The following is a 27348-nucleotide window of genomic DNA, read 5'->3' as shown; positions in this document are numbered from 1 at the left end:
ACTTTTCTATTTCTCCTTTGGACACTTTTCTCTATCTTAATTCTAAGCTAAAGGGATTAGATCAATCATGACACAGATATCTACTGAGCACCCTCATTGTGCTAGAATTTAAGAACCTGCTTTTTTAGAATATGAAGAAAGTAGGTATTTTCTGTTTACCCAAGACACCTACTTCTCTGAGTTTTAGTGATGACTACTGTTGTTCATCAATTTCTAAGACACACGTTTTTCCTAACTTAACATCTCTGAAATTGGGAGGTGTCATAAAATGATAGCATGCTATGGTTTAATTGTTAGCTTCATGTCTTCGAGGTACAAGAATGTAATGGTATATCTTATAGTCAATGGCACTTAGATTTAATGAGATACGGTAGAGATGGGGAAAAATGGAGAAAGAGTATGCTCAGAATATGATCTGACCAAGGCATTAAGCTCAAGTGATGTGGGACAGAGAGGAAAAGAACAAGAATAGAAGGAGCAGTAAGGTGGTATCATCTAAGTGCCTAGAATTTCCCTTTGCCTGAACCATGGTGTCAGGAAATGGTGTCATTTAAATAAGAAAGGAGGATTTGAGGATAAGGAGGCCAGTAATCTGAATGTTTGTGGCATCTTGTCTCCTTAGTTGCTCTCTCCATTGTACAGGGGAAAACTCAGTGTAATGTGGGGTAGAGACCAGTATTAAAATAGGGAGACTGTAAAGAACTAAGGAGAGGGTCTTAGAAGAAATCATTAAAAAAAAGCTTGTGAATCAAAGTTTTTAAAAAATTATTTGATAATCTTGTGGAATCAGTGTATGTTCAATAGTGCTTTACATTGAGGCATTTTAATGTACGATTGATAAGTTAAAATTATACTCTATCAGAAAGTATCATTTTAGTTGAGATATTATACAAAAAAGAGAATGACAAATTAATATATATATTTTAAAATTAAGAATATTGTATAAATTACTTTAGTGTAAAATATTCTCTGCATCAGTTTGTTGCTTTAATTCTTGGACAGGTTCAAATTCCTGGGATAGGACTTTATTTAATGCCAATGCTTTCATTAAGCAAAACCCTTTGGAATGCATTAAACAATTAAAAATCTTCCATTCACTTACTTGAACTCCAAAAGGTTCATTTCTTGGTGATAATCCCTCTGGACCATCTTTAAATTTGAGATTTGCTCAGAACTGGAAGCCTCTATCTTTCCTAAGAGCGGCATTACCTAATGAAAGTACAAAAGGCAGATTTTTTGTGTGTGAACAAAACCACTAGCACTTACGTTAATTATACTTTATTCCTAAAGGAGCCCAGAATAAAAGTCCAGCTTTGAGCCTAAAGCATGTCTGCATTTGAAAATTATTTTTTTTCAAAGGAACGATTCAACAGTTATAGCACTATCTTCAGGGAAAGAACAATAGGGGAGTGTTCCATTCTGCTGTCTATAATATTCTTTCTGATAATAGATTACCTGATGATGTGACAAAAACATGCTAATGTATCAGTTTGTTAATTTGATTATTTCTTTACTTTCTGTCTCCCCAGTTACAATGTAAGCCACTCTAGCCTGTATCACCACTGTATCCTCAGTGCACATTAGATGACCAATGGTAGATGCTCACCAAATGCTATTGAATAAATGCTTAAGTGCACAATTGCGCTCTGCAAAGAAAACACCTGAGTGGCCTAAGATCAGACCTCAGGAATTTCCAGGTAGGATTCTGACAGGAGCACAAGTAAATCCCAAGTGAAATGACTTATGGCATTTTAAACATAGGAAAAAACAAGCTCATGTTTGGAAGTTAGGGTAAAAGCGCCTTCCACATTGCTGGAAGCATTGAAGAAGTTCTTCAGGTAAAAGGACTGGATTGAGAAATAGATGCATGATTATGCAGCCCATAATCATGTCAAAAGTAATCGCTGTCAAGGGGAATGAAACTACATGATTGCTTTTGGCCAAACTCAAGTGCTGAAAGAGATGGTCATGTGGGGGTGAGTGGGTACTTAAAATCCAAGTTCTCTTAGAAAAGAAAGAGGTGAATAATAGAAGGATTTGAATAGGTAAATGTTGGGTGGGCAACCAACAGCACACGATTGGTTATTTATACGAGATACACGTAAAACAGGCTACTTATAGAAAGTACACTGAAAAGCAGAATTGTTTACAATGAAGCATGGGCAAATTAAGCCTGGCCAAAGCAAAGGAAAAGAAAGCAGGCAGAGCAACATCATTAGATAAAATGTTATTCAAGGCAAAATACGTAAAAGGGAACAAAGATGATCATTTTATAGGTAAAAATCATTCTAAAATACACAGTGAAAAATAGTTTTGAAACTTTACCTTATATATTGAGCAGTTGTAGAATTACAAGGATAAACTAACAGAGACAATGTATTACAGATTTTAAATGACTTCTCTTGACTTACTGGTCAAATAAGTAAAATATAAATAAGTATATAAAAAGATAAGACAAATATAGTTTATTTATACATTTACATGCCAAACAATCAAACTTGCAAACAGAAAACACTCATTCTTTCCCAGTGCCCACTGAGCATTTACAACTAAGTACACATGTGACTACAAAGAAACTCTCAAATTATTCCAAAAAGCAGCAAAAGCAACTAACTACACTAGAAATTAATAAGAAAAGTATAAAGAAACAAGAATCTAACCATTTGAGTAAAAAAAACTTTAAAAATTCTATTGTTTAATTCCCCAGTGTTTCACATGAAAATGCCTCTCAGGTCACCTACAATAAAGAGCATATTATGGCCAAGGGCCTTGACTGCTGTGCTCAAAACCCATCACCATCCCTTTCCCACCAAATCATCAGGCCCTGACACTTTCAGAAGTAAAGCTACCAAATCCTTAATGAATAGATAATTATAATGCTCTTTAAACTGTTACAGAGCATAGAAAAAGAAGAGAAATTTCCAAATTATCTTAAATCAGTGCAACATTGATTCCAAAATCTGAAAAAGATTGCACAAAAAATGCCCCTGGAGACTAATCTCATTTGTAAACATTGATGCCAAATTCTTAAATAAAATATCAGCAAACAGTGTTCAGCAGCCCAATGGAAAACACATCATAATCAAGTGCAACTGATTCTTTTTTTAAAGTAAGGATGGTTTAATAATAGGAAATTTAGGGCTTCCCTGGTGGTGCAGTGGTTGAGAGTCCACCTGCCGATGCAGGGGACACGGGTTTGTGCCCCGGTCCGGGAAGATCCCACATGCCGCGGAGCGGCTGGGCCCGTGAGCCATGGCCGCTGAGCCTGCGCGTCCGGAGCCTGTGCTCCGCAACGGGAGAGACCACAACAGTGAGAGGCACCCGTACCGCAAAAAAAAAAAAAAAAAAGGAAATTTATTAATACAAATAATTATGCTAGTATAGGAGAAAACTGACATTATTTGCACAAATGCTACAAAGTTATTTAACATAATTCATAATTACTTTTTAAAATGAGATGATTGACATTTAACATTGTGTTAGCTTTAGTTGTAGAGCATGATTTGATATATGTATATACTATAAAATGAGCACCACAATAACTTAACATCCATCACCTTACAATTTTTTTTCTTGTGATGAGAACTTCGAAGATCCACTCTCTTAGCAACTTTCAAATACACAATACAGTATTGTTAACTATAGTCATTATGCTGTACATTATATCTACAAGACTAATTTATTTTTATAATCTTTCTTGATTTTCACAACCTTAGTAAAATAGGAACAATTGCGTATTAAACAGACTTATTGAGAAAACTTACTTCCTCCATCACAGGAGAGACAGTAGGAACATTTCTGTTAAAGTCAGGAACAAGACCAGGATGCCCACTATCGCTGCATTACTATTTAATATTGCACCAGAGTTATTATTCAAAACAATTAGAAAAAAGAAATTATGTGTATAAAATGGAAAAAGATGAGGTCAAATTATTATTGTTTAAAAATGATATGATTGTGTGCCTGGAAAAACCAAAACCAACTGAAAAATTATTATAATCAAGAGAATTCACTGAAGTATAAAATTAATACAGCCTTTATAACACACAACTAACAACTAGTTAGAAGATATAATGAAACCCCCATTACAGTAAACTAAAAAAAAAGATGATGAAATCTCAAAATACATTTAAGGTGTTACCTAACCTACATGAGGAAAATTTGAAACCACTCCTGAAGGATATAAAAGTGAACCTGAACAAACAGGAAGTATGCTGTCTGTGTTCTTGGATAAAACACTCAGCATTATGACTATATCAGTTCTAAAATTAATTTATAAATTTAACATGATTTCAATAAAAATTAAGGCAGAGTTATTTGTTGATTTATTTGCTGGAACTAGACAGGCTGATTTTAAAATCATATGCAAAAACAAACAATTATCACCAGGAAAAGGCAAAAAGGAAAGCAGTGGAAGGGACTGGCCCTACCAGATAGTAAAAATACTACAAGGTCTCAGTAATTAAAATAATAATTAAGACACATCCTATTCTAGGGAAAACTCCAAACTCCAAGAATTTAAATATAAACAATAAAGCCATGAAAGTGCTTGAAGAAAATATGAGCAATTCTTTCAAGCCTTTGTGTGGGGAAGCTCGGTCTAAATGTGACTTAAAATTCCAGAAGCCACATACACAAAAAAAGACTGATAAATTTGGCTACAAATAGAGAACATATGCATATCAAAAGTCAAAAGAAAACACACTGGAAAAATGTATTTGCAGCTCATATCATCTCCCTAACATATAAAGAGCTCCTAGAAATTGAAAAGAAAAATAACCCAATAGAGAAATGAATAAAAGCTATGAACAGACAGCTCACTGGAAAAGAAATACAAATAGTTCTTGAATATATGAAAAGATGTAATAAGAAAGGCTAATTGTAATACAGAGATGCTATCTTTTTCCTTTAAAAAAGGGCAAAATTCAAAAGTCAAACACTCATTGATGAGGCAATGGGGATATAGGACATTTTATTTATTGTCCGTGGATATGCAATATGGTAAAAGCCCTGCAGAGAGCAAGATCTTTCAAAATAACAAACACAGGTACCTTTGGCCCAGCAATCCCACTTCTGGGTATTTATTCTACAGACATACCTACAGACACACTAAATAACATAAGTGCAGCAATCCCACTTCTGGGTATTTATTCTACAGACATAACTACAGACACACTAAATAACATAAGTGCAAGTTTATACATTGCAGCAATGTTTGAAAGAGCAAATTAGTGAAAAGAATCCAAATGTTCATCTATGAGAGACTGGTTAAATGAGGCATTATACACAGAGGGAGAGTACACAGTTGTGAAAAAGAATGAGGAAACTATGTATTGATAGGGTAGATCTCTAGGATATGTTTGTTTAGTTAATAAAACAAACAGGTGCATAGTAATACACATATGTTTTGTGTAAAAAGGAAAAAAAATATATATTTGTTTTTGCTTCTATCTTTTTAAAGGCATACTGAAAGGATTCACAACAGACTAATAAAAAATGTTACCTGTGAGGGGCATGAATGGTTGTGATAACTGGTGACAGAAGTGGGAGTGAAAATTCTTGGGCTGTATTTTCTCGTATAGTTTTGAGTTTGAATCATATGTATGTATTATCTTAGAAAAACTAAGGAGAGGGAACTAGAGTCTAATATCACCTTTGAAGTTAGATGCAAAATTAAATACTGAATTATTACAAAGACTGTATAGCTTTCATTATAGAAATTCCAGAATGTTTCAGCATTGGGAAATGCTCTGACATAGCACATTAGAAGGCCGAAGAAATAAATAAGCTAACAAACAGAAAGCCAAACCAAAACACAACCATGCTGAGTTAGGCATTTGTTAACGTCCAAAAGGTGTTTTATAAAATTAAATGTTCAGTTCTAATAAAAACTAAGTAAAGTAGGATTGATGGATACTTCCTTAATTGTTGGATACTTACTTAATACTTCCTTAATAAGTCTGATAAAAATATATCAAACCAGTAGCCAACAGCAAACAACAAAGACATTTCCAATGTAATCAGGAACAAGATAAGCTGCCTTCTTTGACCTCTTTTATGTAATATTATTCCAGAAGTTCTGGTCAAGGCCTTAAGAAAAAAGTCATGAAGTTTTACCAGAAAACTAGAGATAAAACTGTTATGATTTGTTGTTGATATGATTATCTTGAAAAACTGAGGGAATCGACCCAAAAGCTATTAGGACTATTGAGATGGGTTTGTAGGAGGATGGACAAGCCTGGTGGGACTGGAGTAAACTGTGTGCCCCTGTGCACCTTCCACTCTTGATAAACTGGCTCCATGAACAAATAAACAGCAAGATTTCATCTCCCCCAATTCCCAAAGGATTTCCACTTTGTTCTGCCCAAATGACTTCAGAGGAGATGTGTTTGCCTCACATAAAGTACGTGACAAAGTGGGGCATGGAAGAGTTTGCATTGGCTCCTTTCAGTAAACCATTGCCTGGGAAGGTGAAAAGGGGGAGAGACATTTCAGGCAAAAAGAGCACAGAGAACATGGATGCAGTGCAGTATCTTGGAGTGAGTGGGACCTACCTACAGGCAGCTCAGTGTCACTGGGTCTAAAGGGTGAGCCAGGAGGCATGAGGGTGAGCTGTAGAGAAAAGCAGGGGCCAGTGTAGAGATGGCCTTTAAAATCCAGGCCAAAGGACTTGTGTATTATTTTGTAAGAGACGTAACCCATGGCAGGGATGTAACGTGATCAACTGACATTAATGCTGAACCTTTAATAGTATTATAATAGCTTCCATGGGAAATTCCTTTGCTTATTCTCTCTAGTTACACAGCCTTTGAGAAGAACCCAGAGAGTAAGGAAATAATGGCAACAGTAGAATCAAGTAGCATACGCTTACAAGGGGCGGCCGTTTTGGAACATCGGAGGCACTCATTCAATATTTGTTGATTACCCTGGCAGTACTCATGGTGTATATACATGAGCTGTCGTATTTAAACCTTTTGGAGGAAAAGAGTTCTTTTGAACAATTACCTCTTGACTGAGCTTTTTGATAAGCTATAATGATCTTACTTCCGGCAGTAACACGTAAGAGTTCCAAATATTTTCAGTTACCTTCATATCCAAGTTTTTAGAAACAGTTTCTAGGGCGGACATGAGCTCTTGAATTGTTTTTTCGAGTCGCCGGTGCTCGTGCCTGATGAAGTGAATGTCTCCAGAAAGCTTCATGATGCTGGAATCACATCTAGTGGCAAGATGAAAATTGGTTGTGAGATTGATAGGCTTATACCAGTTTTAATACTATAGTAGAATCCGTGCATTCATTTGATGGCAAAAGTTCTAAAGTTCTTTGAACAGTGAGTTGGCAGGTGTAGGAGCATATACAGAAATCTCCCTCATCTTCCTCTTTTTTTCCAGAGGGAGAGAAACCAGGTTGGATAATGATACATTGGCCCAAATCAAAGCACTGAGATGGAGTAGATGAAGACTTTGGGGGAAATTGGGTAAATTGGGTAAAATTTTAGATTTTTGGCCTGATATGTTAATTCAGCCATAGGAGTTCCAACAGATTTTGATGTTTTGGGCATACTCCCTGCTGCCCATGGTTAAGGCATTGTGTTCTGAGTCCTCTTTCCTCCCTTTAGCCTCTTCCCTTGGCTCCCAGACTGTCAGTTCTCCTTTGGCTAAAAGAAGTGTCCCAACACACCAAAGTCTTCCATCCCATCGTCAAAGGACAACATCCTTTCTCTTAGCCCCAGTGAAAACTCGCGCTCCTTGAGTGGTGTCAATCAAGTGTTGTCTTAGGTTAGGACAAAAATAATCCACACTAACGTGTGTATTGAGCTTTGGCCCATTGGGTGGCATTTGGTATTTCCAGGAAGGAACCCTGGTGAAATGGGGTTGGAGTTCAGATTAACAATCTTCCCAGCATATCAGGGAACCCCACCCACTATCCCAACTCACGGCCTCCCTTGGGAGAGAACAGGTTACATACTGTATTACCAGTTTCAATACACTCATGTTTGCATGAAGGATAGGGTGGAGAGCGCTGTCGTGTTGTGTCTTTTGTATGTGAGTCACCAGAGATCACTTTGAAGTTTGTCATTCTATAAAATAACTGTTTTGACTATCATCGAGTAATATTTATTAGGAATTATATTTTCATATTGTCATGCTAAGTGCTATAAATATTGTTTTATGACTGTCAACATTTTTTTAGGCTCTAGAAGTGAATTTCTTAAGATTTTTGGTGCCAAAGTTGAGCCAAAGGTGAGCTAAGGATGGTAATTTTCCTGAGAAACCTCTTGAAAGGGATACCAGATAAATGGTGAGGGGTGGGGAGACTGCTGGGAGGAAAAATTAGGAAGTATTCTGATAAAAAATGGAAGCACCAAAGTCATGGGCGAAAGCCATTTCACACGTTTGTATATCTAAACTGTTATTGTCAGAACAACCTCTACTGTTGGTTAGAATATTCTTACGTGAGTTCACATTAAGACACCCAAAGGCTACACGGGAGTAGTTGCTGCTGCCCCCTCTCCCTGCCCCCTCTCCCTGCCACCTCTCACCCAGCGCCACCTGCTCCCACGCTCAGGGACCGCTGGTCTGTGCGTCGTAGGCTAGTGGTTGAGGATTTAGTCAGATAGATGCGTCTTTGAGTCTGGCCTCTACTACTTCCTAGGTTTGTGATCTGGGACAATTTTCTTAACATCTGTAAGTTTCAGTTTTCCTTTTCTGAGAAAAAGGGATAACGATGCTGAGGTCACTGCATGTAGCTGCACAATTTGTCCCCTGCACAACTCCAGGGCGTGCCAGACATATGGTGAGGGGGACAATGTGAACAATGTCTCCCGGAGTGCTGTGTGCTCAGCTTTCCAAACCATAAGCGGCTGTCTTGAAGGGTGGACCTGCCTAGGGTTATTGAAGGATGAAGGAGGTAATGAATGCAAAATGTTTAGCCAGTGGCTGGCACAGAGGAAGCACCCACACAGGATCAGCAGCTACTGTTTATTTCCTCAAATAAATAAACAGTTGAGAGTTGCCACCTTTTCATTCTCGCCCCACCTCACCAGCTTAACCCCACACGTTGAAGTCAAGGGTTAGTGGTTTTTCAAAGCTGCACTCCATATTTCAAAAGGAAGTTTCTCTCTCTCTCCTTTGAAGTGATTTTATTGTTTCTTTTAAAATAACACATGCTCGTTATAAAAAAATTACACATAATACAAAAAGAAAAGAACAAAGAAGAGAGTTAACATCATCCCAAATTCCACTTTTCAGAGATAGTCATTGCTAATATTTGGTTATTATTTCATTCACCATTATACAAAATACACATATTATATAGATGTGTAGTTATATGTATATATATGTATATATATTACACATGGAGAGAGGAAGAAAGAAATATAATAAATTAATTTTAAAATATTAGGATTATAGGTACCAGTTTTAGTTAAAAACCTTACATTGAATTTTTTTTTTTTTCGGTACACGGGCCTCTCTCACTGTTGTGGCCTCTCCGGTTGCGGAGCACAGGCTCCGGACGCGCACGCTCAGCGGCCATGGCTCACGGGCCCAGCCGCTCCACGGCATGTGGGATCTTCCCGGACCGGGGCACGAACCCGCATCCCCTGCATCGGCAGGTGGACTCTCAACCACTGCGCCACCAGGGAAGCCCCATTACATTGAATTTTAATTTAACCTAAGGAAAGGAAACTGTAGTGAAAAATGAAGAAATTGCTGAACTTCAAATATATATATATATATATCTCCTCACTACAAGAGCTATTTCTAAAGAATGAAGTTATAAAAAGCTAACATAGATTGGAATCATTATACTTTTTACAACTGCCATTTCAACTTTAGACATTATCTATTGGCCATATGCCAAAAAGTGAGCAACTAAATGTTTATATCCTTGCTCTTTCAACAGTTTTTGTTAATACTTTTCTATTTTAAAAATAACAGTTTTTATGACATTTACAGTGCGTTCTGCAACTAAATTTCCCACTCTTATTGAATCTTCATTCTATATTTAGAGTCTATGTTCAATGACAGTCCTTTAAAACTATGATTTCTTATCTGAAATCCTTATTTTGATTTTTTTTTGGCTGCGTTGGTTCTTTGTTGCTGCCCGTGGGCTTTCTCTAGTTGCAGTGAGCAGGGGCTACTCTTTGTTGAGGTGCTCAGGCTTCTCATTGCAGTGGCTTCTCTTGTTGAGGAGTGTGGGCTCTAGGTGCATGGGCTTCAGTAGTTGTGGCACGCGGGCTCAGTAGTTGTGGCATGCAGGCTCAGTAGTTGTAGCGCATGGGCTTAGTTGCTCCACAGCATGTGGGATCTTCCCCGACTAGGGCTCGAACCTCTGTCCCGTGCATTGGCAGGCGGATTCTTAACCACTGCACCACCAGAGAAGTCCCCCCTTATTTTGATTTAATTCTTTGGTTGGCCAGATTTTGTCATCCAGATTTCAAAAGAAGGATCCAGGAAGTATTGGAATCTTTACATTCATGAATACTTGAGAATGTCTGTTCTCTTATACTTGAAAAGTAATTTGGTTAAGAAGACATTATTGGGTCACTTTTTCTTCTGTTCAGAACATGATAGACATTGCTCCATTCTTATCTGGCACGGTTTGAGGTGGAGAAGTCTGAGATGACTATGTTTTTTCATTATTCTTTTATGTGATCTGTTTTGTCTACCTAGATGTCTAATGATTCTTTTTGGTTTTTCTCTTCTCTTCTATTGATTCTTTATCCTTGATATTCAGTAACTTCAACCAGGTATCTTGGTTTAATTGTTCTTATGTACATTTTTCTGGGGTTGCAGTTTTCCTTTTGATCTACAGATTCAAATCTCTTGTTTCAAGAAAGCTTTCTCTCTTATAAGCATAAATATTTTTTTCTTCTGAAGAATTTGTTCTTTTTCTTCTTTAGGAGCTCCTCTTATGTCTCTGTTGAATGAGGTCTGTGTTGTCTTCCCTGTACATCATTTCTCTAACCATTTTTATATAGAAAAGCATTTTTGTTTTGTACAGTTTGCTCATGCCTTTTGGAAAAAAAATAACTTATTTTCACTTGTATGTATCCTCTTTTGGGGACTTCTAAAGTAGATTGAACCCCTGTAATATTTTAATGTTTTCTTTCACCTATCCCTGAGCAATTCCAGTTTATCTATCTCCTTTTGTTATTTGATAATCTCTTTTTGGGGGGGAACACTTTTATCTCTTATTTTTATCGAAGTAAAGCATGTTTATAGTTTAAAAGTCAATAATAACAAGAAGGCTAATAACACACTGCAGTGGTTCTTGGTTCTGCCTCTCCCTACTTCTCTCAGTTCCTCTCCCAGGAGGCAAGAGCCCACCTTCACCCACACTCTCAGAGGTGCCTGGCCCAGCCCTCCTAAGCCTGTGAGAGGTCTGTGGTGTGAAACCAGGTCATTCTCAGCTTATCCCACAGCTTTAAAACTGGTCTCATTACATCTGCTCAGTCAGTTTCCACATGTCTGTCTGTCTTCTAGGTTCCAGTATTTCTAGGCTGATATCCCCTGTCTTTGTGGGTTTATGTTTTAAAGGGAAAACTCTTTTTTACTGTAGACTTAGTGGGGCTTTTGGAAGGAGCAAAATGACATGTGACAGTTCAATCAGCAATCTTCTTTTATCTCTTTTGTTTACTCTTAATTTCTTTGAAACCAGGAGAACTTTAATTTGAACTCTTCCTCTGTTTTTCTGGGTAATTCCTGTCATGAGATATATTCATCAGTCTTACACTTTTATCTACCTACGTACCTATCTATCGATCGATCGATCGATTGACGGTGGTGGTGGTTTTCACGCACAGGCCAGATTCTTCCTAAGTCCCACTTTCACATCTTCCTGAGATTCTGGCCACTGGCCTATGAGTGAGAGTATATATATATATATATATATATATATTTTTTTTTTTTATTAAATAATTTTTATTGGAGTAGAGTTGATTTCCACTGTTGTGTTAATTTCAGGTGTACAGCAAAGTGAGTCAGTTATACATATACATATCTCCACTCTTTTTTAGATTCTTTTTCCGTATAGGTCATTACAGAGTATTGATTAGAGTTCCCTGTGCTATACCGTAGGTCCTTATTATCTATTTTATATACAGTTGTGTGTATATGTCAGTCCCAATCTCCCAGTTTATCCCTCCCTGCCCCCCTTACTGCCAGGTAACCATGAGTTTGTTTTCTACATCTGTAACTCTATTTCTGTTTTGTAGATAAATTCATTTGTAACCTTTTTTTAGATTCCACATATAAGCAATATCATATGATATTTGTTTTTCTCTGCCTGACTTACTTCACTCAGCATGACAATCCCTAGGTCCATCCATGTTGCTGTAAATGGCCTTGTTTCATTCCTTTTTTATGGCCGAATAATATTCCATTGTATATATGTGAGTTAGTGTGTGTTTGGTGGAGAGTAGATCACTTCCTCTACTCAGCCTTATCGTTATCAAATCTGTTGTTTCTTTAGGCCCAGGGAAGAGGGCACATCTCCCCGTTTTCTCCTCAAAAACCAGATTGGTGTATCTCACAGCAAATCATCATGATAGATTCTTTCATGTGATGTTATCGCCTCCTCTCCTTCCTCAGCCCGTTGCGCCCCAGCTGGTTTCTCTCAGGCATGAAGTGGCAAGAAGGGAGGCCCCAGATGATAAATAGCACGATTGCATCTTCAGCTCTACCCACTCTGCTCTTCTGTGTTGCTGACCTGAATCTCTCAAGGGACGTTTCCTATCTCTCCTGTGACTCACCCCATCCCCTAGGTAACATTGCTATATTCAAAATATTTGGTCTATGCCTTTCTGAATTATGCCTCTTGATTTGGAGGAAATCATTATGTTTAAGGTCTAAGGAGAACGCTGTCAGTCCACACATCTCAGTATTTGCTAAATGTGCTCTGTTTGTGGTTCGTGGTTATGGCAACTTCCATGTTCTAGTAAAGATGAAGTTTTTTGTTTTCTTCCTTTTATTTTTACTGGCATTGAGATGTCTCAAGTGGAGTAAAAATATCTTTAACGAGAAGTCCCCACTCTTTTCAAAAGTTGACAGTATCCAAATAATATCGTTATTGTTTCTCCAAAGGACATGACTTATGCTTTTAATCCCACATCAACACAACTTTTTTTTTTCATCTGCAGATCTGCCTTGGGGTCCCAAATAGTCAAGTGTGGATAGAGGGTTGGCCTCCTCTGGCTGCTTCTACAGATTGTAAGCCGTCTGTGTGGCTGCCTTTTACATACCTGCCTTTTTCTTTCTTTGCACATGAGACTAATCTATCAAATACAGTACAGAGTGTCAAAAGCAGGCCAGACAACTTCGCGAACCTCATCTCATTGGAAGTATTTGCTTTTAAACTGCCACTATATTGGAGTGGAAAATAAGATATAAAATTCAAAGCACATTGTTGTTATCAAATATTGAGTTTGATTTATGAAGCAGTAAAAGGTTTGCTAGGAATTATGTTAAAATAATCAACTTAGGACTTCCCTGGTGGCGCAGTGGTTGAGAGTCCGCCCGCCGATGCAGGGGACATGGGTTCGTGCCCCGGTCCGGGAAGATCCCACATGCCGCGGAGCGGCTGGGCCCGTGAGCCATGGCCGCTGAGCCTGCGCGTCCGGAGCCTGTGCTCCGCAACGGGAGAGGCCACAACAGTGAGAGGCCCATGTACCGCAAAAAAAAAATCAACTTTGTTTCACTTATGCCAAAACGCTAACTGGAATTAAGGTCAATATATGTGGGAAAAAAGTAATTAATCTGCCTCAGCTGGTCCATGGGTCACTTGCCTGCAAAAATACGGAAAAGAAAAAATGGAAGTGTGAATTTAAATCTCATGGGTTTTAGCCAGAATCTGTCTCAAATCACTAGATTTAAGAAAGTTTCATAAAAGGGAGACATTTCAAGGAAAAATAAGACCTTGTCCTAAAATCACTGCTTCATATTAAAGGGGAAGGTAAGTAAGCAATCAGAGAGCAAGTTGGAGGAATAGGGGGCTGTTGATTTTTCCCTCCTCCCTCAGATGCACCAAATAACCAGCAAAATGTGGATCAAGTCCTTCTGAGTAAAATTCAGAAACTGGTTTAGAGACTTCTACACATCAGGCAACTAATACCCACATCAAACTGGGTGGAAAAAGTTGAGACACACCCATGCCATAAGCCCCATCCCTGGTGCAGCACCTTACTGTTGGGAGGAAACCCCCAAATCCGATTCTCCATGGGGAGCAAAGGGTGTGGACCATACATCTAGCTGCCACCCAAGAGACTGGCTCCCAAATCACCTAGCCCTGAGACCCGATGGGGCTCATCTGTGAATCCCTTGGGATCACAGAAAACAAAGAGGGCGTTTTAAATGGTCACATGATTTAAAAAAATGGGCAAAAACCTGAACAGATATTTGTCCATAGATGACGTACAAATGGCCAACAGGTACATGAAAAAGAGCTCTATATTACTAATCATCAGGGAAATGCAAATCAAAACCATATCACCTCATACCTGTTAAGATGAGAATTATCAAAAAAATAAAAGATAACAAGTATTGGTGCAGATGTGGAGAAAAAGGAATCCTTCTACATTGTTAACAGGAATGTAAATTGGTATAGCCATTATACAAAACAGAATGGAGGTTCTTTTAAAAATTAAAAATAGAACTGTTATATCATCCAGAAATCCCCCCTCTGGATACATATCCAAAGGAAATGAAATGAATACCTGGAAGAAATATGTACTTTCATGTTCATTGCAGCAGTATTCATAATAACCAGGATATGGAAACAACCTAAGTGTCTTTGGATGAATAGATAAAGAAATTGTGATACACACACACACACACACACACACACACACACACACACTCTCTCTGAAATTTTCAGCCTCAGAAAAGGAGACATTGCCATTTGCAACAACATGGATGAACCTGGAGGACATTATGCTCAGTGAAAAAAGCCAGACACAGGAGGAAAAAACTGCATCATTTCATTTATATGTGGAACCTAAAAAAGTCAAATACATAAAAACAGAGAGGAGAACAGTGGTTATTAGGGGTGAGGAGGTGGGGGAAATGGGGAGACGTCGATCAGGGGCACAAAGTGGCCGTTCTGTAGGCTGCATAAGTCTAGAGACCTAATGCACCGTGTGATGACTACAGTGAATAATGCTGTATTGAAGAATGGAAATATGCTAAGAGAGTAGATTTCAGGTGCTCTCATCACACACACATTAAGGTAACTCTGTGAGGAGAAGATATGCTAATTAGCTTGACTATAGTAATCATTTTAGTATGTATATGTATATCAAATCATCGTGTACACCTTAAATACATACAACATTTTGTAAAAAGGAAACAAAAAAAAGAAACTGGAGCAGAACAAAAATAGTTGCACATCTTTTCCTTGATATTATTCCATTCATCTCTTGGCTTCATCTGAATCTGTTTGTGACTTTGTCTTGTACGTAAGAGAGGATTTACAAGAATGAAATAGTAGGGTCTTAAGTGGTTTGCAGAAAAAAAACTAGTTGAAGTGTCATCAGCACCAAGTTGAACCAAATTCCAAATTCCATTCAAGAGATTTTTGGTGTTTATCTTCTTTGTAAAATCATGGCACATCTAAGTAGGGTGATGGGTTTGCTGGGGTTTGTTTTATTATCTTGCTTCATAGCTTACCCAAATATTATAAAGATTCTTTTCCATGTATCAAATATTATAGAATAAAATATACAATTTTATATATTTTAAAATATGTATACATATAATATATAATTATATATGTATATACGTATGTATGTTTATGTTTGTGTATACACACATACACACACATATGTACTAATCCTGTAGATTCTGTTTTCTGAATGTCTGTTACGTGCTCTGGACTTGCACGGCCAGTGCTTTCGTTTAGACATTTCTCACCTTGATTGCTACAATAGCCTCCTTTCATCTTCATGCCTTCTTTCTGTACCCCACCAGTTTGGCTACTACTAGAAGGTCACTAAATGTCATCCCCTTACTTAAAATCTTCCCATGGCTATTTATAACTTTCTACATAAAGTTTAAACTTTTTACCTTGGCCAAAGATCCTCATCACCCAACTCTGGACCATTTCTCTAGCTTCATCTCCCAATCTCCCATCTCTCCCTAAGTGCAAATCCAAAATAACATAACTAAAATACTCTTCTCACAGGTAGCCCCTGAACATGTCACAGTCATTTACCCCTCAGTTCTTTTGCACATATCTTGCCTCCTATGTGAAGTGTCTTTCCTTTCCTTCCCTGTCTAGTTAACTGCTACAAACCTTTCAAAATTCATGTCAAGTGTCACCTCCTCCAGGAAGCCATCTTTATGCCCCCATCTGATTTGGATATTCCCATAGCACCCCAGGCTTTCATTATAGTGGTCACCTCATTGATTTATGTTTTCCCAGGTAGACTTTGAATTTACAGGAAAGGGACCATGTTGCTGAAACCCTGAATATTAGCACACTGCCTGGCATATAGAAGTGTTTAATACTTTTTTTGTCGTTGTTGTTGAATTGAATGGACGGATAAACTAGAAGAGGTTTGTCTTAGGTGTTAATCACCTAATTATTATTGGTCATTAATAATAATTATTGGTCATTAACACTTGAGAGCAGATTAATGAGATGAAGGTGGGGGTATTTCAGGAGAGAGGAGAGAGGTGCTGGCAGAAGATGTAAAGGTGGAAAGGTGTCCACGCTCAGCCACTCACAAGTCATCTTTCATGTGTCAACCAGAGTGGTCCTGCCATTGTCAATGCCTACAAATTTTTGCTGAACTGTACACCATGAATTCTTCCAACTTACAAGTCTCATACAAAGGATATCATTTAAAATTTTATTCACTTGACCATTAAATCCCTTTTGCTAGGCTTCTATATGTAATTATTGTATATTTTAAATGTTTTAATCACTAGATTTGATACATCTGGGGATCTTGTGTGTGGTTTCAAGGGTATGTCTTTGTATAGATGTTGGCATTTGGACAGCTGAGGGCTGTAAAGACAATACTTGTCATTTGCAGATGAAACCAAACGGGGCATTCTGTATGAGAGGTCCTTTATAGAACCCTTGGATCTCACAGGGAGCATGAGGCTTTCAAATTTCATGATACACTTTCAAATTTCATGATACACTTTCTCATCATTTAGCTTAAAGGCAGTATCTTGTTTTCTACAATATGGGAGTTGTTTAGGGATGAGAACTCAGTGGCCAGCAACTGACCACTAAGCATTAGTTAACACGCTTCTTCTCACCTGGCTACTCTTCCTCGAAGATCTCCAACTCCTTGAAGGTGTTTGGTGTTTAGGTCCTGTACTGCAAAATTAATTCCTGTGGCTGCCACGTCTCGAGCTTTTATTTGTTCCTCCAACATCTGCAATATTTGAGTTAAAATTCCCATTAATTTCCCATCAGACATGATAAGAAAATATTTAAAGTAGAGGTTACAAAATTGGGTGCATTTCCTAGTTAGGCTGATAGTGTAAGTGAGTGAGAGGGTCCTGTATCGGAGAGAAGCCATCTTTGCTTTATTTGAGGGAGATAGTGATGGCGTTGAGTCCTGCCGATTGTTGCCAGGTGGGCATGATGGTTCAAGATGTCTCAACAGAAGCCAGAAATCCAGATTTTATGTTAAGTTTCTCATTTTAAAATATTGACATCTTATTTAAATTCTTTTACAGACACCATATGGGCCAAACAAAACATATTTATTGTGTTATTATGGCCATGGCCATCATCGACATAAAAGCTTTTCACAAAAACCTCTTTCAGAATTGGTGGTACAGTTTAGAAGAAGGAACCTTTCATACGGCATCAAGCAAGGCCCTTTACAGATTGAATCAGAACCACAATGAAGCTAATACAATTAACACAAGCAAATCTGAATCAAACTGTTTCACATACATGGAGTGAAAAACATTTATTGTTTTAGATTTTTTAGAGAACATGAGAAATGTATGGCTTGAGTGTGTTCAGATTTTGCCGAGTATCCTTTGTCATGCCTTCATTATGTCTTGGTGTTCTGCAATGAAGCTGACTGTCCTATACCACCAGGTCGGTGTTCCCCCAAACAGTGGGTTTTAATTTTTGGCACTCATACATAAAAATTAAAAAATTTTGCTTGTCTATAGAAAAAATTTATATCTTGCTTGACATTCAAACACATTTCAAAATAAAGACATAAAAATTAATTTATGTTTACTCAGAAAACCGTTTAGAGGATAGGAAAACACAACCAACTTTTTGATTTACTGAAACATTAAAGGTTAATTGCTATATTTTACCAAGGCCTGAACAGTGTTAAATTTGTGATTATGAATTTTTGGAGGAAAAGAAGGAATTTTATAGGAAATGAACTATAGAAATTTCAAAGACTATATACAGAATCTTTCCCATTTGTAAACTGGCAGATTGAGACAATCCAAGAACAAATATAGCTTTAACTGGAGACATAAAAGTGTCAAGAACACTGGCTAGAGGTGTTTTTGTTTTTTGTTTTAGCTTGTTTGTTTGCTTTTGCATGCCTATAGGTGTTTTAGTTCGTTCGGGCCACTATGAAAAAATACCACAGACTGAGCAGCTTATAAACAACAGAGATTTATTTCTCACTATTCTGGAGGCTGGAAGTGCAAGATCGGGGTGCCTGCATGGTTGGGTTCCGGGGAGAGCCTTCTTCTGGGCTGCAGACTGCTCACTTCTTGCTGCATCTTCACATAGTGGAAGGAGCCAGGGAGCTCTGTGAGATCTCTTTTATGAAGGCAGTAATCCCATTTATGAGGACTCCACTCTCATGACCCAAATACCTCCCTAAGCCCTCCTGATACCATCACATTGGGCAGTAGGATTTCACATATGAGTTTTGAATGGGGACACAAATGTTCAGACCATAACAGTAGGTGTTGTTTTGCTTTGTTTTGTAAGGAATAGTGATAAACAGGAACTTGCCCTATTAAATAGTAAAGCATTTTGTAAAAACGAGGATAAGTAACTGAGTGTAGCTAAATAGCTGAGTGTAGCTAAATAGCTGTGTATAGCTAAATCAATCATTGTAATTTAATGAAGATCTTTGTAAATGTAAGAAAGAAATATGCTATATATGAGACTCAAAATCCCTGGGGAAGGAATTTCACAAATGCTGTTGAGATTTTTGGTTACTTATTCAGAAAACAGTCAGTTTAGATCCTTACCTTACACCATACATGAATATAGATTTTAGAAAAAAATAGATTTAGAATATTAAAAAAGTGAAGCCATAAAACTAACAGATAATAGAGGAGATTATTTCATCTTTGAAATTTCTTAAGGAAATTTCTATTCTTGAAAGTAATGAGGGAAGTCACAAACCAAAATATTGGAACATTTAACTTCATCTAAAACTTGTGAAAAACAATATAAATATAATTAAGATATAAACAACCAACTGGAAAAACATTTATAATAAATGTTACTGCCAAGGGTTTCAATGGTGTGTTGCAATCATTTATACACCTGTCCTTGAGAGCCGATTGTGCATGTACATCTCTTCCCATCTTTGTGTTTAGTAACATCAGTTGGTTTTCTAAATCAATCATAGTGAGAGTATTTACACCATGGAAATAGGTAAACACTATAAACCAGGTATTTTATCCCTCAGAAAAAAAACTGATTGCTGATTGTTAAATATTTACCAAAGCATCACTGCTTATTATTCTTTTTTTAAAATAAATTTATTTATTTATTTTTGGCTACATTGGGTCTTTGTTGCTGTGCACGGGCTTTCTCTAGTTGTAGTGAGTGGGGGGCTACCTTTGTTGAGGTGCACGGGCTTCTTGTTGCGGTGACTTCTCTTGTTGCAGAGCACAGGCTCTAGAGCGCAGGCTCAGTAGTTGTGGCACATGGGCTTAGTTGCTCTGCGGCATGTGGGATCTTCCCAGACCAGGGCTTGATCCCATGTCCCCTGCATTGGCAGGCGGATTCTTAACAACTGTGCCACCAGAGAAATCCCACTGCTTATTTTTCTTAATAAAAAAAACTCATAAATAAAAACTAAAAAGCACTAAAATCCAAAAATACAAATTGGCAAAAGACATTAGATAGATTATTGACAGAGAAAATGTAAATTGTTATAGTCACTTTTAAAAAGTGAAAAAAAGGGAAAGATCTCATTTCTATCTCATCAAATTAGCAATAATTAAAACAATAAATCTCAATGCTGGGATAGGTGCAGTGAAAAAAGCACTCTCATATAAGGCTAATGGAAGTGTAACTAGACCAATGTGGCAATATGTGTAAAGAGCTTTTATAGTGTTCTTATCCTGCTAATTCCATTTCCAAGAACATATACAATAGGAATAATCCAAATGTGGACACATTTATGCACAGCGATATTTCAATATTAGGAGAATAATTAAGCAAACCATGATGTACACACCATGCAAAGAGCTTTTAATGACATACGAAAGGGTTTATGATATAATTTTATATTAAAAATTGTGCTTACAAATGTAGTCTCAGCTTCCTAAAGGGAATGCCTGGAATGACCAGAGGGAGATGCATCTAGGTATTTGTAGAGAATGCCGTTTGGTGGTGAAATTGTGAGAACTCTTTCCTAGGTTTTAAAATTGTTTCCTAAACTTCCAAATAATTACAGTGAACAAGTATTGCTTTTATAAGTTGGAGGAAAAAAATGCAATTAAGCAATGTTGTACATGAAATGCTCTTTTCCTGAATTAAAAATAAATTAATTTTCAAACTTTAATTAGCTGCCAGCTTAAAAAATAAATATTTTGATTTAAAAAGGAACAAGCAACTTAACACAACATTGTAAAGCAACTATACTCCAACAAAAATTAATTAAAAAAAATAAAAAGGAACAAGAAACTTAACTGCTACAATTATTGTTGATTAAACAAAAAAATCTTTTTTTCATTTCTTTTAAAAACCCAAGTCAAGCTTCTGCTCACACTTGGATCTAACTTGTTGGCTAATTTACAAATGGGCTGATCTGATTAAAGAGTTTAGGTTTTTAAAAAATACTTGGATAGCATCCATTTCTCTATAAATGCTTATTACTTTATAGTCTTAGTTATTTACTAATGGTAGTTTAATACTTTCTTCTTCATAATGTTTTAACTTCATATCTATAGTCTTTAAATACTTCCTAATTCCGTTTTCTGCACAATCAGACCAGTCCTTGTCATTTTCCCTATATATGCCAACTCCTTAACAGGATTGCAAGTATTTTGAGATTTTTATGGTATTTGGAAAATGCTTTGGCTTTGTCTTTTTTCAGAGCTAATCTAAGGTAGTTATTATAGGAAAAGAAGCTCTTAGCAAGATTTCAGGTATCTGGAAACTTTCTTCCCCTTAAAGCTAATAGTATTTTATTGGGGTATAATTAATATGTATTAAAATATATAAATCAAAATATATCTCTGGATGGATTTTGACAAATATAATCAACTATGTAACAAACACTGAAATCAAAATATAGAACATTCTAGAAGCATTTTGATATTTCTGAGAATGCTGTTCTTTTCAATTACCAAGAAGTTTTGACTCCTAAATTAGGATCTTATTTTAGTCCTGGTGCTGTACCTGATTTTCTCATCATCTCAGAGGCACTGAGCCATGTGTCTCTTGTCACTTTCATGAAAGTTCATTATGCCTGGAAACACCTTTGACCACTTTGAGAAGTAACATTGACTCTTTAGGTCCTGCTGTCAATTCAATATGTGCTAAATACCAAAAAAGTGCCTTTTAAAAGCTCACCAAGATTTTTTGACTTTCCACAGTCCCTCAAATGCAGTATGGCATTATGGGGTCTACAGATAGAAAATAAATTGACAAATATCCTTAGCCTTAAATGTATAGTCATGAGTAAGTCATTGCTGGGTCAATCTCATGGTTTTTGTTTTTTTGTCTAATCCACTATTCTATCTGATAGGAGAAAAGGACATTATTGTGTGAGGGCACTGTTGTCAATTCTCACAATTCCACACGTTTTGGGCCAGATTTTTCAACTGTATTCTCTGGAACTTTTGCCTGAAAGTTGCTACCCCAGAGTCATAATGCTCATTAGTACTTTAAAAACTCTGAAAGACCTGTAATAAGAATCTACTTGTCTTGGTTTAACCCAAGCATTTCATTTTTTGATCAGAAGCTCTATTTTTCCTTTAGCACCTTAAATGTCATTCATTCATTCATTTATCTGTTCAAGAAATATTTACAGATTGCTGACTGCCTCTCATACACTGTCATCAGTTTGATGTGTGATTTAGCAGTGAACAAAATGAAGTCCCTGTCCTCACAGAGATTATATTTTAGAAGGGAAACACACTAAACAAATAAAGACCATGGTCATTTGCGATAAGTGCTATAGATAAAAATAATGTAGGGTTTAAGGGAGGTTGTGACTGTTGGAGTGAGGAGGGGGTATTTTATGGCATGTCAAGGAACCACCCTCTGATATGATGATTTTTGAGCAGGGACTGAAGGAATGAAGAATACTTTATAGAAGCATCTAGGGGAAGATGATCCACCCAGAATACACAGCAAGTGCAAAGGCCCTGAAGCCTGAGCGTGTTTGGGGTGTTCTAAGAAGAGCTGGGAGCCCAGTGTGGCCAGAGTGAAGGAGAAAGGGGTAGGAGATGGGGTCAGAGTGTGATGGGCCTATGAACTAGCATCCCCACTGCCTAATGAAGACCTCTGTTTGAAATGATTATATTAATAGAATCTTGGAGATTAAGATGAAAATAAGCACCTTAGCACAATGTCTGACATTTAATGTTAGACAGTTGCCTTTTCTGTCACAGAGACATTCAACAAACATTTTCTGAACGTAGAATTTCCTTCTACTTTTTGGCAGAAATGAGAAGTTGAGATATTGACTATTTCCCTCTGAGGCAACTAAACTAAAATCATTTAAACTTAAGTAATAGTGACTCATTTCTCTAGTTGAAAAATGACACTGGTGCTCGATAAACTTTGTCAAGCAATGATGCCAACATATGGGAAATAAAGAACTACCTCAATGTTCTGGCTGAGTTTTTTGACGATGCTGGTGATGGTCTGGATGTGGTTTTCCAGAAGCTTCCTGGCAAGTGACTCCTCCTTTTGAAAGCCATGCGTCCCCTGAAGACAGGCAGAGATATCCTCCTTGATGTGGAAAGCTTGTTCAAGGAGGAAAGCTATGGTGCGACCCTGGTTGTTCAGTCTGTCTTCTAGCTGACTTCTCTGGGTGTTTGGAATGGCAGGAAGAAAAGAATGACCCCTGGTCCGGAAAAGGAAACAACACTGCGGGTGTTACAAGGATGAACTGGACGAGCCAGAACCAGATCTTGCATCCGCACTCCTACTCCTGTATAGATAAAATCCATATATATAAAATCCTATATTTTCTCCCCTGTGAGAAGTCTGTCTGTTAGGACTTTAAACCCTGTGTAGTTAGTATCTCGGTTTATGTCTCATCTGAGAACTGGATCTGCCTTATGCCCTGATCTTGTATCATGTATTTTTCCTGTTTCCCAAGCAGGAATTGTTCTACATTTTACCTGCTATTCTAACAAGCCAAGTTGGAGCCACATAAATTTCATGCCTGATGATTCTATACTGAGGAGAGAGCTGCTTTCCAATTGCTGGAAGAAATAATAGCTCAAAGGCAAAGATTAACAAAAGAGTCAGAAGGTCAACAAAAAGTAAAAAAATAAATTAGAAAAGGAAAATACAAAGACTAGGGCTATTTAGTATTCGGGCAAAGAAACATGGAAAATCCCAATAGCTCCTACTGGCATTAGCAAATTACTCCTTCCCTTCACAGATGAACTTCTTGGAGAACAAGTTACTTTTGTTGTGTCTTTTTCTTTATTTAATTTACTTTGCTTATTTTTGTGACCTAATCTCGAAGTCATACCCCATAACTTTTGCTTTAGTCCATTCCCTAGAAGCAAGTCACTAAGTTGTGCCTATATTCAAAGCAAGGGGAGTTAGTCTCCACTTCTTGAAAAATGGAGTGTCAGAGAATTTGTGGTCATTTAAAAACCACCACACTGTCACAGTCATCTGACTGGCTTCTCAAGAATATCAAAATGCTTCTAGCATGTTTTATATTTTGATTTGGGTGGTTGTTAATAATTGATTATATTTGTCAAAATCCATCCAGATACATACTTCGTATATTTTAGGACATATTAATTATACCCCAATAAAATACTCTTAGTATTAAGAGGAAAAAAGTTTCTGGATCTCTAGAAATCTTGCTAAGAGCTTCTTTTCCTATAATAATTGATTATCCTAGATTGGCTCTGAAAAAAGACAAAGCCAAAACATTTTCCAAATACTGTAAGATCTCACTACATCCACATGTCCCAGGGGTGGGAAAGCAACTGCTCTTCTAGTGTTGCTTCTTCCCGAGGAGCAAAAGGAGAAGACCTGACAGGAGAGGTTATTCTGTAGGATGGGGAGTGGCTGACTACGGTTTTACTGTGTCTGGGGCTTATCCACACCCCACCTCTCAAGCTCATTGGAGCTGACAACACTTCATTGGCGACCAGGCTCTGACTGAAATCTTCAGGGAAAGATGAACTCACAGGCCAAAATATCAGGATATTTGAGGAGCACAGTCTTTTTAAAAGCAAATTAGCCAACAAATAAACAATCTATTGGATTATCAATTCCTACAAAAGAGAATTACTGAAATATATGCAATGAGAAGTTTTTTAAAGAGCTAATAAAGGTATTAAAAGGGAAGCTATGGGAAGATATTAGCAAAATGAAAACAACTAGAAAACATAAACAAGTAGAAATATTAGGCATGAAAAATATAATAGTTGAAATAAAGAAACATAAAAGATGGGATAGCTATGACACAAGAAATAGCTGAAGAATGAATTAGTGATTTAGGAGAGAAGATTGAGAAAATTTACCAGACAGAAGAAGGAGCGGTCACACAACTTGGAGATGCCAAGAGTCAGAATTCAAAACTCACGTCTGTCTGACTCCAAAATCAAATGTTAACCTTTACTCCCATATATTCCTGTCATTCTACGAGATAATAAGCAGAAGCAGAAGACACACTTTGATTAACGCTCCTGATGTGGCCTAATAGAGTGACAGCAGAAATGACAAACAGAAGTGTCCTCAGCCTTCAAAGCTTCTCTTTCCATAGTTCTTTCTTCTCTTCTCGGTCCTGGCCGCCGTTATCCCCTCCACTTTCGCCTCCTAACAAAGAGTGCATCTTCCACACAACAGCTAGAGTCATCTTTCTAAAAGTGTGAAGATAGAACTTGCCTACTGAAAACCCTCTGATGGCTCCTCCATTCTCCGGAAATAAAATCCTGGCTCTCCTTTCCAGCCTCATTTCCTCCCACTCTTCCCTACACAGACCAATGTCTTTCTGCTCCTCAAACACGCCAAGCAGTTCCTAGCTCAGAGCCTCGGGATCTGCTGTTCCTTCTGCTTAGAGTGCAGTCTCTTCATGGCTGCCTGCTTCCCATTCTTTAAGTATCAACTTCAATATCCCCTCCTCAGGCAAACCTTCCGCTCAGTCACTTTCTATCATAATACCCCATTTCACCTTCTCCATAACATTTGTCATTACCTAAAATCATCATATTTACTTGTTTGTGTTTATTTTCTGCCCTTCATCACTAGAATGAAAGTTCCCTGCAGGCAGGCACTTTATCTAACTTGTTCTCCACGGTTTCCCCAACACTGAGAAGAGTGCCTGACACATAGCAGGTGGTCAATAAATATTTGTTGACTGACTGATTGCTGTAGCTGGACTGTTTCCTTAAGTCTCAGTTGTTAGAAAATTGGAGGAAAAAATGGTTCCACAAAGCTCCAAGTTGTTAGAGGCTGAAAGTTTTCAGTTTCCTTTCTCGAGCAGTATAAAATAGCTTCAGCCTGGGTGAGACTCATCTTTCCTATCACCTGCACATCTGAGGAACAGAGATGGCTTAGCTAAGTGTTTCAGTAGTAAGATTCCATCCACCACTCATTTGGCTCAAAAATGTTCTTCTGGAAAACTACCAAATGGAGCCTCATATATATAAAATCCATTTTTCTCAAACCCCAGCATGCTGACAGTGCTACCCTGGATGGGATGTATGAGTCACAGGCAGAAGGGAAGAGGATGTCAGGCCCTGCTGATGGTGACACGTAGCCTACCAGTGGATTGCAGATTTACTCATTGTTTTCCTTGAGCTGGTGCTTCTTTCTGGACTCCAGACAATCTGCGGCCTGGATTTGCCGGTGAGAGAGGTCTTCATTTGTTCTGTACAGACCTTTGTAAATCACGCTGAATTCCTCTCCAAGTTTAGAATTTGTTCTCTCTTAGGTGTTCTCATTGTGGCAGACACAGTTGGTTAACTTCTTAATAGCCATCCCTGCTTCTGCCTGACTCGGTACGTCCTCCTGTCCCCCATGTCCTTCAGGGTGGGGTGGGGCGCAAGCTAACCATGGTGGTCCCATTCTTCTGGGCTGAGATGCAGTTGGTTTAGGTAGGAGCACGTGAAGCAATACTGGCCAATGAGATGCAAAGGGAAACCTACTGTGGGGATTTTGGGTAAGGTTGCTTTGCCTTTAAGAAGACATACCCAAGGAGAACCTTCTCTCTTTTTTGCTGGATGTAGTCATGTCTGTGTGTGATGCCTGGAACTGCTGAAGCTACCTGTGATCATGAGGGGAAAGAGGATGGCTGGGAAGAAGGATAGAAAACACCTGGGTGTTTGATGATGTTGTTAAGCCTCCAAATTAACCAAATCCTAGATTTTTAATGTGAACTAATGAATGACCTTACATTTAAGCCGTTTTGGTTGGAGTTTTCATGGGTAGCTGAAAGCACTGTATCTGTAACTAGTAACTTACCAATGAAAATGTCAGTTGAAATAGAAATGGATCAGTAAATATTTACTAAATGTCTACTCTAGTCCATGTACAATGTATAAAGGTCCTGTCCCTCCAGTAACTTAGTCTGATTCAGTGTTTCTTGTGAAGAAACTTGCATTAGTATCATGGGGGTGGAGAAGGGAGGGAAGTCGCTAAAATGCAGATTCCGTGGCACAACTATAGACTTACTAAATCATAATTTTGGGGGTGAGGGGAAGAACAAGAATATGTATTTTAAATAAGGACTTAGATGAATCTAATATATTCTTAGGACTAAACATCACTGATTTATTTAAGACTGGTCATATGAGTCATGACCAGTCTTGAAGGCATAAAGGTAAAGAACATATAATGAGGTGCTGAGGTGTGAAATGTGGACTCTGAGATTTCAAATCATGCAGATATTCAGAGGCAGCTTGGCAAGTTAGAAGGCAAGGTAGACCAAGGGTAGAATACAGGTTCCACCACTT

The 27348-nt window shown here is 37.7% G+C and overlaps 1 protein-coding gene across 1 annotated transcript in view; it reads right to left on the bottom strand.

The window, feature by feature from the left end:
* FAM81B (family with sequence similarity 81 member B) overlaps window positions 1–27348 on the bottom strand; it is a gene marked incomplete at both ends in the record, with an annotated part of 60958 nt that overhangs the window by 10195 nt on the left and 23415 nt on the right. The window contains 4 exon segments of the mRNA XM_082650309.1: window positions 1103–1209; window positions 7087–7216; window positions 17269–17387; window positions 23021–23264. Of these exon segments, the coding sequence (XP_082506435.1) occupies window positions 1103–1209; window positions 7087–7216; window positions 17269–17387; window positions 23021–23264 (600 nt within the window).

This window comes from Grampus griseus (assembly GCF_964374135.1).
Source record: "Grampus griseus genome assembly, chromosome: 3".
Classification (NCBI taxonomy): Eukaryota; Metazoa; Chordata; class Mammalia; order Artiodactyla; family Delphinidae; genus Grampus; species Grampus griseus.
The sequence above is the reverse complement of the archived record's forward strand: the minus strand, read 5'-3'. Positions and strand labels throughout refer to the sequence as shown.